The 19,917-nt window shown below is 36.5% G+C and overlaps 1 protein-coding gene across 2 annotated transcripts; it reads right to left on the bottom strand.

Moving 5' to 3' along the window:
• Positions 1-3,714: 3,714 nt before the first annotated feature.
• Positions 3,715-18,992, bottom strand: sanbr (SANT and BTB domain regulator of CSR). Of its 2 annotated transcripts, XM_073826931.1 has the most exons (19): positions 18,807-18,992; positions 15,855-15,948; positions 15,508-15,755; positions 15,207-15,265; positions 14,681-14,841; positions 13,392-13,478; positions 13,116-13,226; positions 12,845-12,968; positions 10,869-11,021; positions 10,649-10,782; positions 10,409-10,514; positions 8,920-8,952; positions 8,725-8,824; positions 8,488-8,576; positions 8,320-8,348; positions 7,661-7,734; positions 7,183-7,271; positions 6,974-7,065; positions 3,715-4,444 (listed from the first exon to the last, which is right to left on the bottom strand). In XM_073826931.1, exons 3-19 carry the CDS (start codon positions 15,746-15,748, stop codon positions 4,408-4,410), a joined length of 1,719 nt encoding a protein of 572 aa, XP_073683032.1. In that variant the 5' UTR covers positions 15,749-15,755; positions 15,855-15,948; positions 18,807-18,992; the 3' UTR covers positions 3,715-4,407. The 2 variants fall into 2 exon arrangements, with proteins under 2 accessions (XP_073683032.1, XP_073683031.1); XM_073826930.1 differs by lacking the exons at positions 15,207-15,265; positions 15,855-15,948; positions 18,807-18,992 and having other exon boundaries at positions 15,508-15,669.
• Between the last annotated feature and the right edge of the window lie 925 nt (positions 18,993-19,917).

Genomic DNA, 19,917 nt, shown 5'->3' with positions numbered 1-19,917 from the left:
CCTATATTATTATTATATATAAATGTCATTATATAATTAAAAGCATATCATCATGAAACATTGCTAATGTCATTTAGCACATTCATATAAAAAAAACACTTATTTACATTAATATCATAGTTATTTGTAATTATATGATGGCTCATTTAAACTGCATTGTATAATAAAGCATTACAAGCTATTTGTTGTAGCTTGGGCTATTTGCAGGAGTGTCTTCCTAATGGTGGTCACTATAAATAGCTCTGTCCTTCTTGAGAGAGGTGAACTTCATGACAGCAACACAGACAATGAGGGAGGCCTTGCTGCACAGAAAGTTTGGCTTCGAGAGGATCATGTTTAGACACAAACAGCTCCCTCTAGCGACGATAGTACGAACCAAAACAGAAGCGATACATTTTATCGCCCTAATCTAGAAATGACATTGTGGCTTTCCTCCATTCATGTGACTGTAGCGATATTTATAATAGTTTATAGTGCCATTGTGATATATTTAGCTTTAAAGAAATCCACAGTTGTATATTTATGGTGTATTTTAGGAACAGGGAGATGTAGTGGATTATATTACACCTTCCTTCGCAATGATTAGCATAGTACTTTCGTTCTGAAAAGAAAACAAATCCATACCATTCTAAACAACTGCACACCACCAATGCCATCAAAGCATTTGTTACAAATAACAATAGACAAAAGAGCATTGAATGATGAGGATATGACCTTTGACCGAGTACTGAAGGAATGAGGGCAGCTACTGTCCGTCCACATTTACCATCTCTCTACTGAATCACTGCTCTTTCTGTTCCTTATAACTAGTATATCTGATTAGCTCAGATTCCTGTCACCTGTAGAATTAGAACAGAACTATTAACGCCTGAAAGTTAAGAGTCTGCATGACACACTGAAAATCTGTATAGGCTAGAGTGTTTTCACGCCGCATCATCAATCGGCCATATTGGCGGCACTGAACGTAAACAATCCCACTGAACCAAATGAAACTTGCATATTTTGCTGATTATTGCTGCTAAAAATGGTCAATTATGGTCACGTTTTGGGCTGTACTAATTGCTCGGTCCAGGAAAAACATTTGGAGTACTGAAGTATTTGTGTTTGTTCATATAATTTCCAGTCAGGTAGGTGAAATATTAGGCTAATATCTTAATTAAAACTGCTCATACGTATCTTTACCACCTGTTAACTTTAGTTTGTCAAAATATTCTGCCCTTGCCTGCTAACCAAGTCCTTTGCTATATGATTTAGCAGCTTCCACACATTTTTTTCCCATGGTTTAGACTTCAGAAAATTAGCTGAACAACGTATTCTGTAGTACATTAACTTTGCAACCCATTCTGTTGTTTACATCTGAGTATCGCCAATATGGCTGCACATCCGGGGAACTGACCAAATCGTCACGTATGTGCAAACCCTCTATTGAAGGCAAAATATGTCATTTTTGACGCTAGAGAGCACATATTAAAAACAAACAATGAAACAAAGGCGTGTGTCATGCGTACATGGGGTAAAACAGCTCTGTTTTATCATACTAGATACATTTGAGTGTGTTGAAAGTTCTGTTATAATGCTACTGTCTAATACAACGCATAACAACATTAAGCGTCTTTAGAGTTTCCATGTTTTCTACAAAATAAAACCGTAAAGTATAGGTGTGTGGCATCATTGGCAAGCGACGCAATGACATGGTCGGTTACACTACTTAAATTCCTATTTCTCTGGATTTAAACATTATTGGAAGCATTTGGGAGTAATGTAAGTGAACAAGTTAACAAAATATATAACCTTATTCTAATGTTTTTTTGGATATTTAAGTCGAAAAATCTTACATATTGTGCCTTTAAAAGCATTGACAATGATTTTGTCACACCACAGAAAATTTTTATTAACAACTTATACACATTTTAATAATAAAAAATGCCCAGTTTACAACTGATCAAAATCTAGAAAAAATAAGCAGTATTCTCTGCTCTCAAACACTGCAGGCGTGTCCACTGTCAGCGTTGAAACCATGCCCACTCGCGGGAAAGCTGCTGCCTCTTTCAACAGTCAAATAGAAATACATTTAAAAAAGGAGACAGAGCTGTTTTGTAAATTATCGCATTTAGGTCATATGTATTTGCCTGACGAAATCATAGCTAGTTTGCAAACTGTAGGCTGTAATTAATGGTAATGATAGTACAGTGTGGAAATAATTATTTGATCCCCTGATGATTTTGGTACGTTTTCCCACTAACAAAGAAATTATCTTTTTTGAAATGTGAACAGTGAGAGACAGTTCACATTTCAAAAAAGTTATAAACTGATTTGCATTTTGATGAGTAAAATAAGTATTTGATCCCTATCAATCATCAAGATTTCTGGCTCCTTAGGTGTCTTTTATACAGGTAACAAACTGAGATTAGGAGCACTCTCTTAAAGGGAGCAATCAATCAATCAGATTTCAAACTCTCCACCATGGCCAAGACCGAAGAGCTGTCCAAGGATGTCAGGGACAAGATTGTAGACCTACACAAACCAAAGCCAATCAGCTTGGTGAGAAGGTGACAACAGTTAGTGTGATTATTTGCAAATAAAAGAAACAGAAAATAACTGTCAGTCTCCATTGGTCTGGGGCTTAATATAAGGTCTCATCTTGTGGAGTTCCAATGATTAAGAGAACGGTGAGGAATCAGCCAAGAACTACACAGGAGGATCTTGTCAATGATCACAAGGCAGCTGGGACCATAGTCACCAAGAAAACAATTGGTAACACACTACTACGCCCACAAGGTCCCCCTGCTCAAGAAAGCACATGTACAGGCCCATCTGAAGTTTGCCAAAGAACATCTGAATGATTCAGAGGAGAACTGGGTAAAAGTGTTGTGGCAGGATGAGACCAAAATCATTTCTTTGTCAGTGGGCACACATACAAAATCAGCAGGGGATCAAATAATTATTTTCCCCACTGTAACTTGTGATTGAGCGGGCGAACTATTGATGCTAATGCGCTCTAGTTATTATAGTGTTGTGGGAGGCCATGCTCTGTGGTTCCATTGCTTCATCAAGTCATGATTTAAGCCTGCCCAAAAAATCCTGAACACATGGTGAAAAAACTTTTACATAGTAGCTTTGTAACACGTTTTCAGCAATACATTTCTAATATTTATGTGTTTAGAAACAATTCTCTGAATTGCCTTTCCACAGACTTTAAGCATATTTAAAAAATCACTGACCCCAAACTTTTGAACGGTAGTGTATATATAACTGTACTGTTTTTAGAGTTCAAAACACAAATGGAAACAATCTAGTTTAATAATGAAACTGTTTTGAGTCACAGTATTATTTTGAACCACTTGGTCTGCTTCCTCAGAACTGTCAGCGTTTCAGAGTAAGAGAGAGACAACTCCTGGAACGAGAGAGATATCTGTCACATTGAATGGTGGGGGTTGTGATGGATCTGGTTCCCACCAGCAAAGAGGGAATTAACGCATGATCATTTGTGTTCTTGACTGGCAGGTGGCCCAGTACTGTAATCCAACCTACCTAAGCTCAATCAAACACCGACTGTCACCAAAAAAGGCAGACCAGCTCATCGAAGTCCCCCCACTCTTCCCACCACATGCAGAAACGTTCTACTTCCCTTTCCTGTTGTCATGGTGACAGTTGTGCTGGAAATCCTTTTCAATGATATGACCGACCGATCATGAGATAAACCTCTAATACCTTCCTTTTTTTAAACACAAAGTAATTGTGTAAAGTAAAAAAGACACAGGTTATTTTGAATTATTTTTATTCTACTGATTCTGTATTCTACCCCATGTCACATTGGTCCAAATGGCACAGTTGTGTTAGTTTCAGTGCAACATAATCATGGACCTCACAGGTATTAGTCATCAGCGTCACGCTTTACCCAGTGGCTTCTTTGCGTATTATACAGGTTTGAGTCATTGCATTAAGACGGCTTAAAGTGCAGGGTCAGTACCACGGAGATGAGCTTTGTCTGGTCACCTGAGTCGGATAGAATGAAGCAGGGACGTTACAACACACTGCGGCTGGGATGAATCCTGAGCTAGACGTGAGATGAGGTGCAAAATAAACTTAAACAGTACCAGTGTAACACAGATTAGTGGGTGCAACCAATTCATTAGCAGCCAAAAGCTTGTATTGTGTACAGTGCAACTGATGGTTTTATTAGGTCCATTGTTTATGCTCTATAGCTACAGTTATGACATCAGTGACCACACCAGCAGTCCATTCTTCTCCCGGGACTGTAACGGAAAAGAGTCTAATTCTATTCCTGCTGTGTCTGGATGGAGTTTGGGAGGAGGAGTGGAGCGACGGATGGATGTAGAGAGTACTAGGCTATTCTGCCTCGTCAAACAGCAGCAACCTTTTCAAACACACATCTCCACATTTTCTCTAAGTCGGTCTTGACGGCCCCGAGCGTGTCTTTGCTCTAAAAAAAGACCAAAGTGCTGGTTAAAAATGGATCTGAGAGAATAGGAGAAAGGGAGTAAGTAAAAAGGTAAAATTAAAGCTGCAAGCAAGTCAATTACAAAGTAAAGTGATATTATATAAACAGTAGACTTTGGGTCTTCCATTAAAGTTCTTGTATTTTAAATGGGAAAAATTCTCTCATCATTTACTCATGCTCATGTCATTCCATACCTGAATGACTTTTTTTCAGTCACACAAAAGACAAGATTGTTTATGCCTGTACAATAAAAGCCAAGCCAATTAACAAAAAGAACAAAAATCCCAGTTGTCAGCTGTCGTGATTAAAATGTGAAAATGAATTAAAAGTGTCAATCCACAGAATTACATTTGAGGTTTGTTCACACTTGTCAAGTTTGTTTCGATTACAACAAACTCTGGTGCGATTGCTCTGTTAGTGCGGTTCATTTAAGTAAGTGTGAACGCTGCCATCCGAACCCTGGTGCGCACCAAACAAATGGACCAATATCGCTAAAAGGATGGATCTTGGTCCACTTCCAAACGAACTCTGGTGCTGTTCGAATTAAATATAAACGCAACACAGACCAAACAGTTCTAAACAAACCAAAAACAGGCAGTAATGACAAGATGCGACAATATGCGATATGATTTCACAAAGGGAACAAGCAGTGCATCCAAAACACGGAGCAACAAGGAGGTAAAGTGCCATTTATGCGCTCTTTGTGAGTTCACACGTGGTGAAAATAAAATCATATACACACAACGAGCGCACACACCTAATGCCATCTTAGTCCAGAAGATGGCATTAGGTGTGTTTGACTTAAAGCGGCACTGAGCAGACCAATCAGTGAATGGGTACTTTAATGTCATACACCCGCAGCGCCGCTTTAAGTCAAATGCACATTTTCCTATAGTTTGTAGTGTTCGCTAAGTTCCATCAAAAAATATACGTCATTCAACCCGACCAATCAGGTTGTGAACGCATCACTATGCCTTTAGGTCCGGTATCTTTAGGTTCGCGGTCAAAAATGCCAGTGTGAACGCTAAGCAGGCCAGGATCAAATGTATACGCTTCCTTTTTGGTCTGGACCAAATGAACCAAAACGAACCAAACTACAAGTGTGAACACACCCTTAGATTTCCTCACACTGCATCAGATTCCTTTACACGCTGTTTTGTGCAGCGTTGAGCCTTATAACCAATCAAACACATTTCTGTTGGAATATAGAAATGCATTGGCCAAGCAGAAGTACTTAGATTAGTCAGCGCTGATTACGCGAAATGCCTCTGATTGGCGTGTTTTCAGTGCTGACTAATCTAAGCAATTCTGATTGGCCAGTGCATTCCTAAGTTCAACAGAAATGCGTTCAATGTTGATGAGTGTGTACGCTCGCAAATTCCCTCATCATAAACAACACAGTGCATATACAATGAAAATAAAAGATTAAGAGATAATTTCATAGCTTAAGTGATAAGTTTTTGTATAACGTGTGCTAGACTTGGTTAACATTAGAAGCGACATGTTTGTCTTTGAAACCAGAATGTGACATGCCCAAAATGAAACAAAAACATTTTAAGGTTTTCTAAATCGATATTAATAATCTTTATTACAATATAAAGTGCAATAAACTAAAATAATTTTTTTGTCATAATATTGCAGCCCTATGAGCTCCTGAGATGCCATTTTAAACCGTTTACTGTTATTGAGAACAGTTTAAAATATCGATTAAAGTAATCAGGTAAATTTAAGTATTTGACATTATAGATGACACATGGTTTTCATAATAAGGTGATTATAAAAATTGCCCTCACAAATGTAAAAAATGCAAATATTGACCCTGATAGAAATATGTAACCCTGGACCACAAAACCAGTCTTAAGAAATTCAACAATTTTAAACAAAAAATTAAAATGGAGATTTATACATAATTTCCACTGATGTATGGTTTGTTAGGATAGGACGACATTTGGCTGAGATACAACTATTTGAAAGTCTGGTGCAAAAAAATTCAATAAAATAAATCGCCTTTAATATTGTCCGAATTAAGTTCTTAGCAATGCATATTACTAATGAAAAAATAAGTTTTGATATGTTTACAGTAGGAACTTTACAAAATATCTTCATGGAACATGATCTTTACTTAATATACTAATGATTTTTGGCATAAAAGAAAAAAATTGATAATTTTAAAATATACAATGTATTATTGGCTATTGCTACAAATATACCCATGCTACTTATGCCTGGTTTTGTGGTCTAGGGTCACATATATTTAATGAAAACTTTCACTATATGGACTATATATCTTCAGAGTTCAACAGAAGAAAGAACTTTTTTCATTTTTGAGTGAGATTTCGCTTTAAATTTGCCTGACAAGAGCAGACAAGCCAGTTTAGTAAGTGCGCTAAAACAAACATGTTCCTAATCCTTCCAAATCTCATGGTTAAAACCATGAATCATAATGTGAAACACTTTCACTAGATTGGCTTGTCTGTGCAGAGTCCTCAGTGCTGGAAGTGACTGTGGTACCTTAGAGTTTTCTCTGAGCTGCTGTGTCTTCCGCTGGACTGCGAGGAGGCCTTAAACTGGGCCTCCAGCCTCGAGTAGAGCCCCCCTGCAGGCTGGAAGCACACAAACACACATGGGTGCAAAATACTAAGGTACAATGTTGGAATACTGCTGTGAAAGATGGTAATAGCAACAAATCAGAACATGCATGTGAAAACGTTATTTTGTACCTCTTTTGTGTCTTTAAACTTTGTCTGCTCTTGGTCACCAAACCGCATTTTAGTGAGATTTGCTATAATCTCCTCCATTCTCCTCTGATCTAGAATGAGTTTGAACGTACATAGCCATCCATCAAGATCACTGCAAATCTACATAATCTACTTGAAAGCTTCAGTGTCAGAAGCACAGCCAAAAACCCCTCTAAATTATTTAATACCATTGATTAATTGGCATTAAATAATGTTGAGTCTACAGTTTTAATCCTGTTTTGAATACAAAAGTGTTTATAAAACAAAAACAGTGATTTAGTTCTTCCAAAGAGTTGGCAGATGTACATGCTGATGGCTGGATTTCACTTTCTCCGATGAGATTTTCTAGGGGTTACAAGTGGTTTTAAATCATGAGTCTTTTTTATTATAAGGCTAGCTCTACCACTGTGCATTTGTGAGGATCTTTGTTACAGTCAGAGGATCTGAAAAAGGTACTTACCCTCCTCCCTTTGCGCGTCCTGATTGTACCTCATGGAGCGATTGCTATCCCACTTATTCTTCTGAATGCTGACGCTAAGAGCAAAAGAAGGACAAAGAAAGAGAAAAAAAGTGGCAAATGTCTCATTCAGAAGCGCAGAAATCCCTTTTTTAAACATACAGCATGAGAAAGCATTACAATACAGTGTTTAAAAAGATCTACAACTGAAATCACTCATACAGAAAACAGCAAGTCTTTGGAATTAGGTCAGTTAAAACTGCAAACATTAAGTACAGTTAAAAAAAAAATGTAAAGCAATACTACAATATATAAACAGTGGACTTTTGTCTTCAATAAAAGTTCTTGTATTTTAAAGTGTTAGTTCACCCTAATACGTAAATTCTGTCATCATTTACTCACCCTCATGTCATTCCAAACAGAATGAATTCTATGAATTTCTTTCTTTGGTAAAAAAAACAACATTTTTCATCTGTGTTTGTCAGTACAATTATAGTAAATGGGGGTCCGAAACAATGGATTTCACTATGGACCAAAATATCTTCTTTTGATGTGCAAAGAAGAAAGACCAACATGAGAGTTTTTCATTTTTGGGTGAACTCTCTCTTAAAATTTGCCACTTTTTTCTTCTACAGAAAACAGCAAGTTTTGAAATCACTCACATGAATGGGGTTGAGTCTCGAGATGTTGCCTTTAAATAACAGGATAAAAGAGAAAACGTAAAGAAAATGTGAGTGCTTTTCCACGTAAAAGTCACCATAACTCCTTTTGCTTAGAAAATCAAGCACTGATGAATTAGAGAAAATCGCAAATGCGTTTGTTGCACTCACCTTTTCTCCAGATTTCTCCTTACGCTGGAAACTAGGGGAGGACATTTGTCTTTTCAGAGGTTTTCCAGATTTTCTTGCCTTCTTGGCAGCTATGTACACAAAGTCACAAATTCAACTTAAGGTCATTCTCGTTGAAATTGTACATGACTGCCACCTTTGGACTGTAATGAGGTACTGCATATTAAAGTTTGTCTGGTGATTTTTCTTATAACACTAATGTGTAACATTTTAGTCCACCTTGTTTTTTTGATGTGTCTTCTTCATCCCCGACCTCATCCTCTGTGACCTCGGACCCTGTAGTGTACTCCTCATCTTCAGACAGCAGAGACTGCTGCCGCTGCAAAAGGTCAAAGCAACATCTGAAATATGTTTTTCAGTATAGATATACAGGAATTAAGAATATGGTCATTATCCACAAAACTTCCTTCTTACCAGCTGAAGACTCCAGTTTTTTAACAGTGAAAACTGCAAGAAAAAGAAAAAAAAGAGCTGTCATAATTTGATCTTTGACAAACAAATTTAGATAAACTAATGCATTCATCACAATAAATGAAAGTCAGATTTCCACCACTGAAGACTTCTTACTTCATATCTCACAATTATGACTTCATTTATATCTTAGAATGTCATTGTATTTATAATATTTATAAAATGTGAATTTATCACACAACAGTGAATGTGCAGTTGGAGTCAAAGGTTTAAATACACCTTGCAGAATCTGCTAAATGTTAATTATTTTACCAAAATAGGAGTGATCATACAAAATGCATGTTATTTTTTGTCTAGTACTGACCTGAATAAGATTTCACATAAAAGATGTTTACATATAGTCCACAAGAAAAAAATAATAGTTTAATTTAATAAAATGACCCCGTTCAAATGTTTACATACGCTTGATTCTGAATACTATACTGTTTTTTTTAGTAATAGTTGTTCATGAGTCCCTTGTTTGTCCTGAACAGTTAAACTGCCCGCTGTTCTTCAGAAAAATCCTTCAAGTCCTACAAATTCTTGAGTTTTTCAGCATTTCTGTGTATTTGAACCCTTTCCAATAATGACTATATGATTTTGAGATCCATTTTTTCACACTGAGGGACTCATATGCAACTTTTACAGAAGGTTAAATGCTCACTGATGCTCTAGCAAGAAACGCAATGCATTTGAAGATCAAGGTCAATTTAACTTATGTTGTCTTCTGGGAAACAACTGGGTAAGTATCTTCTATAGCTTCTGAAGGGCAGTACTAAATGAAAAATATTAGATATCTTCATTCAATTCAAAAGTTTACACCTCTGGCTCTTAATGCATGGTTTTTCCTTCTGAAGCAGAAAAAAAAAACAGAGCTGTGTATGCTAATCCTAGAGATTCATATACTTTTGCAATGCACAGATATGCAAAACTAGAATTTCTGGCCTAATGGGGAAGTAAATGTACAGCACTCTATCCACCCTCAATACCACGACTGAGGTGAGTCCCTTGAGCAAGGCACCGATCCCCCAACTGCTCCCCGGGCGCCGCAGCAATGGCTGCCCACTGCTCCGGGTGTGTGTGCACTTGGATGGGTTAAATGCAGAGCACAAATTCCTAGTATGGGTCACCATACTTGGCCTCACTTCACCTCCTTTCCTTTCCTTCCTTAAATATATGACAAAGAAAATATTTTTGTCTCATTTGTTTGATTGGGCTCTCTGTATTATTTCAAGACTTGTGCGAAAATCTGATGATGTTTTGGGTCATATTAATGCAAAAATATAGAACATTCTAAAGGGTTCACAAACTTTCACACAGCACTGTATATCAAAATAAAAAAAATTTAAATTGCAAACATTTGACTGGTAGTGTATGTCGTTGATGGTTGCATAAAAAAAAAGAAAATGTTCAAAAAGAGAAAAAAAAAAAATACTCTATCTGATAGACTCACAGCTGTGGTTTCCTTGGGTCTGTGAGCTGTAAGCACCCCTGGCTCCAGCATTACATCACATCCTGTCACACGTTCACTGCCAGCAGAAGGGTCCTCAGAGCTACAGCTAAACAAAATGGATTAGAGCATAAAGCTCAGTCAAAAGGCCCGAACACAACACTAGGCAAAGCATCAAACAAATCAAACTTGGCATGCAACAGAGAACCAATCTTTTTTTTTTTTCTGAAGGAAGTTACTGACCTTTCTGGCACACACACAGCCTCTCTGTGTAGCAGCAGGTCATTGAGTATTCTGGTCTGGGTTGAGTTTACATTGTGATCGCCGCAGTCACCACCATCTGCCGCACTCACAATGTGGTCTCTTATTTTACAGCCCTACACAGGCATTCATAGTGAAAAGTCAGACAGGTTCAAAGGTCATCCGAGTTTAAGAGAATATATTCTAAAGCAAAAACACAAACCTTGGGCATGGATGAGGGATCAAATCTAAGGACTTTGTGGTTGCAACAGGGGTAAAGACCAATGCCGTGCCATTTATGTTCTGCCCCAATGCCAGGATATACAACTGCCTCTGGATGGTATTTACACTGGCCCAAATCTGTACACAGGAATGCCTGCCAAGCGCATACAACATGCACTTTTTATTTAGCATTTTTATTTTTACACTGCCGTTCAACAGTTTGGGATAAATATGATTTTTTTATGTTTTTTTTTTTTTTTAAAGAAGTCTCTTATGATCAAAGTTCTGTTTATTAAAAAAAAAAAAAAAAAATAATAATAATAATAATAATAATAATATTATGAAATATTATTGAAATTTAAAATGGTGGTTTCTATTTTAATATACTTCATAAAATATAATTCATTTCTGTGCTGCAAAGGTGAATTTTCAGCATCATTACTTCAGTCTTCAGTGTCACATGATCCTTCAGAAATCATTCTAATATGCTGATTTATTATCAATGTTGGAAACAGTTGTGCTGCTTAATGTTTTTTTGGAACCTGTGATACTTTAAGATTCTTTGATGAATAAAACATTAAAAGGAACAGCATTTATTCCAAATAGAAATCTTTTCTAACAATACAAGTCTTTACTATCACTTTTTATTAATTGAACACATCCTTGCTCAATAAAAGTATTAATTTCTTTTAAAGAAAGAAAAAGAAAAAATGTACTCACCCCAAGCTTTCAATGTAGTTTATATTGTTACATAAATTAACAAATGCTGTTCTTTGTATTGTTTTGTCAAAGAATCCGGAAAAAGTAGCACAGTTCAAAAAAAAAAAAAATTAACACAGCAGAACTGTTTCCAACATTGATAATAAATCAGCATATTAGAATGATTTCTAAAGGATCATTTGACACTGAAGATGATGCTGAAAATTCAGCTTTGCATCACAGGAATAAATTCTATTTTAAAGTGTATTAAAATAGAAAACTACTATTTTAAATTGCAATGATATTTCACAATATTACAGTTTTTTCTGTATTTTTAATCAAATCAATGCAGCCTTGATGAGCAGAAAAGACTTAATTAAATCTACATATACATACTGCATGTCCATAATTAAAGAAATAGTTCACCCAAAAAAGTACTATCCTCAGGCCAAGATATAGATGAGTTTTTTTTTCTTCATAAGAACAGATTTGGAGAAATTTAGCATTACATCACTTGCCCACTAATGAATCCTCTTTAGTGAATGGGTGCCGTCAGAATGAGAACGCATCGCAATAATCCACATGACTCCAGTCCATCAATTAACAACTATGAAGCAAAAGGCTGTGTTTGTAATAAATGAATACATTAAGATGTTTTTTTTTTTTTTAAATCCCACTGTTGGTTCCAATCCTCTATCCATAATAGTGCTTTCTCCAATGAAAAGATGGTCTCATCTGAATCAGGAAAGAAATATGCACAGATCAAGCTATGTTTACAAGTGAAAACAAGTCAAAACAGTTCTAAACAAATATATTGGTTCACTTTTACATGAGAGGACAATGGGGAATGGACAGTGGATTTTTCACTGGTGAAAGTGTTATGGATTATGCAATTTTGGCCAGAAGCTTCTGCTTAAGTTAAAATGCATTAATGTTGATTTTTTTTTTTTAGAAACGCACTGCTTTTCACTTCACAAGGCATTAATTGATGGCCCGGAGTCATGCAGATAACTTGTGGATTATTGTGATGTTTTTATCAGCTGTTTGGACTTTTATTCTGATGGCACCCATTTACTACAGGGGATGCACTGGTGAGCAAGTGATGTAATGCTAAATGTCTCCAAATCTGTTCTGTAAAAGAAACAAACTAATCTACATCTTGGACAGTCTGAGAGTACATTTTCAGCAAACTTTTTTTTGGTGTGAATTATTTCTTTAAATCTTCCTGCCCTGTACTAAAGTCTTGAATTATGATTTGTGAAGTACACATTTGTTTACCTGTTTGCAGCGTGAGCAGGTGAGGAAGTTAATGGTGCCCCAGATCCTCCAGTACACCAGTACCCAGGACTTCAACTCTTCATAAAGCCCATTCACATACTCATGTACCTCCCAGGCCTTATGTCTATAGACACACCACAATTAATAACATGTCATCATATCTGTGTGTATGTGTGTGTATATAAGGCTGGAATAAGAGCATTTGGAGCCAAGACTGTAGTGTTTTAAACACTTTGTGTATATGTGATTATAATAAAGTGTCTCATATAACCTGGTGTGATTGAACACAATGTTTCCCCGGGCATCTATGTTGATTTTGTTTGGAACACAAGGGATTTTTCTCTCAGTTTCTTTGGTTAAAAGCTTAAGGCAAAGTCCACATCTGGAGAAAGAACCACAACATTCAATTACTACACTGAAATCCACTTTATTGCACCAGAAGAATCATTTATAATAATTTCACTGCATGTCTATTCAGTAACACATCATGCTATTATCATGTTTATACAGTATTAAAGCTTTACACTGCAATGCATAAGTTTCTCACCTGTACAGAGTAGATGCGCTACCAGGGGAATCGTGATTCTGATAACCATGATCAAATAATCTCTCAATCTTCTTCTGAAACAGTTTACTGGTGAGAAGGTACAAATGATCACAAATAAAGTAATGCTTATATACATTTTATATAAACATTCTGCTGTATTAAAATTATATTATCTGTTCACAAAAGTTTGGGGTCAGTAAGATTTTGTTATTTTAATCAGTAAGACAGTTGTTCATGAGTCCCTTGTTTGTCCTGAACAGTTTAACTGCTTGCTGTTTTCAGAAAAATCGTTCAGGTCTCACAAATTCTTTTGTTTTTTTAGCATTTTTGTGTATTTGAACCCTTTCCAACAATGACTGTATGATTTTGAGATCCATCATTTGACACTGAGGACAACTGAGGGACTCGTATGCAACTATTACAGAAGGTTCAAACGCTCACTGATGCTCCAGATGGAAAAACAATGCATTAAGAGCCGGGGGTGAAAACTTTTGAACATAATAGAGGTGTACATTTTTCTTATTTTTTTCATTTAGTACTGCCCTTCAGAGACTACAGAAGATAGTTACATGTTTCCCAGAAGACAAAATAAGTTTCAAAAAGTTTTCACCCCCCAGCTCTGGAGCATTAGTGAGCGTTTGAACCTTCTGTAATAGTTGCATATGAGTCCCTCAGTTGTCCTCAGTATGAAAAGATGGATCTCAAAATCATACAGTCAGTGCTGGAAAAGGTTCAAATACACAAAAATGCTAAAAAAAAAAACAAAGAATTTGTGGGACCAGACGGATTTTTCTGACGAACAGCGAGCAGTTTAACTGTTCAGGACAAACAAGGAACTCATGAACAACTATCACTAAACATTCAGGTAACAACACAATATTAAGAATCAAGGGGATGTAAACTTTTGAACGGGGTAATTTTTATAAAGTCAGCTATTATTTTCTCTTGTGGACTATATGTAAACATCCTTTATGTGAAATATCGTATTCAGGTCAGCACTAAATAAACAATAACATGCATTTTGTACGATCCCTCTTATTTTGTTAAAATAATAAACATTTTGCAGATTCTGAAAGGGGGATGTAAACTTTTGACCTCAACTGTAACTAATTAACCTTATTGTAAAGTGCTTCCCAGTAATATTTCACAACATTAATGCTTTAACTGTATTTTGAATCAAATAAATGCAAATAAACCCAGTTTGGGTGAGCACAAGAGACTCTTATAGCCAATAAATATCAGCACTGTTAGATAATTCTGTTTCTGTTTCATGTGTGTGCTGTTCTCACCTTTTGAATTTGTCTTTTTTGTCCTTGAGGTCATCTGCCTCATTGTGGCTGAACAGATCAGTGATGCGTCCAGCCAGGTTGTTGTTGATGCAGTTCATATTGCATGGCGTTGCTATGATGGCACTCATGTGTTTGTGACAATACTGGATGCACTCCTCAACCTTCAGATCCACAAAACACATGATAATCAAACACCTGAAGCCCATTTAACAACTGGATGAGTAACTTTTGATGAGATCAACCAACATGCGTTCTGCACACTGCTCAGACAAGTTTTTGGATGATAAGAATAATGATTTGATTGCTGATCATTTTCTCAAAGCAGATAAACCATCAAAAATCACAAGAATTTACAATTGTGTGTCTCATTAGTGCTTGTCTGGGCATCTAGAAGAACAACACAAATGATGAAACAGCCATCATGCATCGTGCTTTTTAATTTGGTACTACAACCTAAAGGTCATCCAGCTCAGAGCACACTTGCTACATCACCCAACCAAACATTGTCACCCCTCACAACACTTACTAAAGTTTCCATCTTCAAGAACTCGGAGGAGATCAGGATTGAGATGACATTGCTGTGCTCTGCAACCAAACACCACATAACATAACCGACAACATCACAAACAGCGAAACATCAAACTCACAGCCAACGCATAACCGTTTACAACCACATGAAACACCATCCACCACTTACAAACGCCATTCAGCCAGGTCAGAGATCAAACATTACACAACACCTCTGATGGTATCTTTGATTATAGAAATTAAAAACACAACAGTAAACACACAAAGAACATTTGAAACAGTTACCGAAAGACAATTACCCAGTTTGGGTTTGTCCATGTGTTTTCCATGCGAATGTTCAGTGTTGTGACTCTTGACGTAGTTCATGAGCCAGTCGAAGATCTGGACGTCACAGTGGACAGAAATGTCCACCTCGTCCCAGCGCTGTGGGTCCACAGAAAGATACTCTTCAAAGTAACGCATCTCTTTTACCAAAAGATTCCTCGGACATACAAAGTCCTGCTTCAGGTTCTTTGCCTCATCACAAACGTGGATTACCATGTTGGGGCTATGTGAAAGGAAATAAACAAAAAAAAAAAAAAAATAGACAGTCATTATTAGTAGAAAATGAATAATTGATGGCCTGACTGGTATGAATGTGCCTCACCTTTTATTCCCTTCCGTTTTCTCAATCTTCTTGGCAGGATCTGCAATCTCACCATCTGCAGAGGCTCCTCGACCAGGAGGGATCACAGTGAGGCCTGAATATATAGAAACAGCCTCATTTCTGTATTTTTTTTTTTCCCCAACAAAATTCAATATATTAAAGGGAAACACTGCGGACAAAAACATTTTTCATGCACCTGTCAAGATTGAGATTTTGGGCTTTTTGGTGTTTCATAAAGTGTTTTTTCAGACTAGTGGAAAGAAAACACCCAAATGACACTGTAAAGTGTTTCTTTATTTGTTTGTATCAATAGATTTCAATTAAAATCCATATTTTTAAAAGCCGTTGATTTTTTCTCCTACACTGAGCCATAATTCTCCACTTCAGTAACATTTACACACACCAAACTTTACATTTTTATTGCTGTCCATCTTCTGAAGGTTTTTACAGAGGGATTTGTTCATATATAATTTGCTTGATTTTATACATTTTATTCCCCTAAAAATGGTAAAAAATACATTGTTTTCTGTCTGTTCTACGTTTTTTTCTGCATTATGGAGTGACAATATGAGATACCTAAAATCTCCTGTGTAAAAACATTTGACTCTAATATGTCAAAAAAATTAAACAAGAATTTTAAAACTGACTTCATCCAGTGTTTAGATTTTTGTATTAGAAATGTATGCAAATTAACGCATATTTCATTAAATAGTGCCTCATTTGCATATTTAAACCTAACATTTTAGAAAACTTGTAATACAAAAAATGTCTGCAATTATCAATGTAACCAATTAACTAGGTGAGTAAGGTGATAACTATTAGTTAATTTTTTTTTACCCTATTCACCTGCAGTGTCTCGCTTTAAAGGAACACTACACTTTTTTTGGAAATAGGCTCATTCTCCAACTCCCCCCGAGTTAATAAGTTGGGTTTTACCGTTTTTAAATCCATTCAGCCGTTCTCCTGTTCTGGCGATATCACTTTTAGCATAGCTTAGCATAGATCATTGAATCCTATTAGACCAATAGCATCACGTTCAAAATGACCAACGAGTTTCCATATTTGTTGTATTTACAACTTCACTCTTCTGTAGTTATATCGTGTACTAAGACCGGTGGAAATGCAAAGCTGCGAGTTTCTAGGCTGATAAGATTAGGAACTACTTCCATTCCGGCGTAATAGTCAAGAAACTTTGCTGCCGTAATATGGCCGAAGCAGGCGGAGTATTATCAGAAATGAGTTCCCAGCTAGTTTAGCATTTGCACATGTGCTGCGTGGTATTACTGCTCCTGCTTCGGCCTTATTACGGCAGCAAACTTCCTTGACTATTACGCCGGAATGGGAGTGTAGTTCCTAATCTTATCAGCCTAGAAAATTGAAGCTTTGCATTTCCACCGGTCTTAGTACATGATATAACTACAGAAGAGTCAAGTTTTAAATAGGACAAATATCAAAACTCGTTGGTCATTTTTGAACGTGATGCTATTGGTCTAATAGGATTCAATGATCTATGCTAAGCTATGCTAAAAGTGATATCGCCAGAACAGGACTGAATGGATTTCAAAACGGTAAAACTCAACTTATTAACTCGGGGGGGAGTTGGAGAATGAGCCTATTTCCAAAAAAAGTGGAGTGTTCCTTTAAAGGGGACATCGGATGCCAATTTTCCACAAGTTGCTATGATTCTTTAAAGGAGAACTCCGGTGTGATATTGACCTAAAGTGTATTGAATCATGATACCGAGTGTGAACGTACCTTGCATATTTCATCTCGGTTTGTGTCCAGCTGTCCGAAATCTGGGGTCAGTTAGCCGATGCTCACAACAGCTTGTCAATGAAAGTCAATCGGGCATCGAAGGAGCCATGTAAATAAATCACTGTTTTACGCCATTTACGAGGCACAAAGTAGCTCCACACTTCATCGGTAGACTTCCTAGGGCCCTGACATTTAAAACGAGACATTGAGAACTCAGAAAAAGCACCGGTAGTTTATTTACAAGAAGATTTATACAGACATCTTCCACCAGGAACAGAGCAGTCGCCGCCATCTTAAATGTAGTCACGATAAGTCGAGTGTCGAGCACGAAGGAAACTACAACCTGATACGTTGATAACCTGATAAATTCATTGGTGCTCCACACTCGATTTATCGTGACTACATTTAAGATGGCGGCGACTGCTCTGTTCCTGGTGGAAGATGTCTGTATAAATCTTCTTGTAAATAAACTACCGGTGCTTTTTCTGAGTTCTCAATGTCTCGTTTTAAATGTCAGGGCCCTAGGAAGTCTACCGATGAAGTGTGGAGCTACTTTGTGCCTCGTAAATGGTGTAAAACAGTGATTTATTTGCATGGATCCTTCGATGCCCGATTGACTTTCATTGACAAGCTGTTGTGAGCATCGGCTAACTGACCCCAGATTTCGGACAGCAGGACACAAACCGAGATGAAATATGCAAGGTACGTTCACACTCGGTATCATGATTCAATACACTTTAGGTCAATATCACACCGGAGTTCTCCTTTAAGGTCTTTATGAAGTGTCTGCCATATACTTTGGTTAAAATTCCTTCTCAACGTTCGTGTAAAACAACTTTTTGTTGGCACGTTACCATCAAAAACAAAACTAATCCACTGCATCCTCAGTGGCTCTTATGTTGGCGGAAAATTAAGACTCTTATGTTCACTTTTACATCCAACTACAAAACACCTGCACTGTTTACAAGACATTGTTGTCGCTATAGCTGCTCAAGTGCTTAAAAAAAACATATATAAAAAAAAAATTAGGAGTGAATTGATTTTTATCATTGTAGAGGGGTTATGTCCACACACTGCTAAGACACATTTATATGCAAATGTAAAAGTAAATTTTGCATCTGATGTCCCCTTTAAGATGTAGTCATGCATTAAATGACAGACTGGACATTTTTGTCCAGACCCCACCTTCTGGCTCACCTGGCACTGAGAGAGAGGCCTGATTGGACAGTGGTTCCCCTGTGTCTTCGGTAATGTCCAGTGAATTGGATTTGATGTAGGTGGAAAAGGGTTCTGATGGAGAGCTTACTGCTCTGGTCAGTGGGTTACACTGGTCATCAACATGAGGGAAACTGCCTGTGGTCTTCAGCTCTTCAAACCTCTGTGCACACTACAAAAATATAAGAGGAAAAGCTGAACAAGTGAAACATTTGCTGAGGAAACTTCTGGATCTTGTTGTGAAAGGTGTAGGTATTAAACTTTCAAGCGTACACTACCAGTCAAAAGTTTTTTAATGTTTTGTAAAGAAGCACCAAGCACCAAGCCTGTATTTATTTGATCCAAAGAACAGCAAAAAGAGTACAATTTTTGAAATATTTTTACTATTTAAAATAGCGGTTTTCTATTTGAATATATATTTTAAATGTAATTTATTCCTGTGACCAAAGCTACATTTTCAATGTTCAAAAACTTTGGTAGTGTATGCACTGTGTTTGACAGAATTATGTGATGGAAAATATTATTGTTATTATATTAAAGATTTTATTCTATTATATTTTTATAAAAAAAAATTTGGATTACATCAGATATTATATTAATTAGTTATGGAATAAATCTCAAGCATGTTTTTTCACACAACAAAAAAAAAAAAAAATGAAAATGGTTTATGTTTTTCTCATCCTAGATCCTATATTCTCATTCTAGTTTAGATGATCATAATTTTTAATAAGTTATTACCACAGAGTGACCCTGGACCACAAAACCAGTCATAAGGGTCATTCTTTAAGATCCATACATCATCTGGATGCTGATAAATAATAAATAAGCTTTCCATTGATGTATGTTTATTTTAGACTAAGACAATATTTGGCCAAGATACAACTATTTTAAAACCTGGAATCTGAGAAGTTCTTAGCATTGCATATTACTAATCAAAAATTAAGTTTTGATATATTTCAGGTAGGAAATTTACAAAATATCTTCATGGAACATCTTTACTTAATATCCTAATTATTTTTGGCATAAAAGAAAAAGATAATAATTTTGACCCATACAATGTATTTTTGGCTATAGCTACAAATATACCCATGTT

The sequence above is a fragment of the Garra rufa genome, chromosome 21 (genome assembly GCF_049309525.1).
Source record: "Garra rufa chromosome 21, GarRuf1.0, whole genome shotgun sequence".
NCBI lineage: Eukaryota > Metazoa > Chordata > Actinopteri > Cypriniformes > Cyprinidae > Garra > Garra rufa.
The sequence above is the reverse complement of the archived record's forward strand: the minus strand, read 5'-3'. Positions and strand labels throughout refer to the sequence as shown.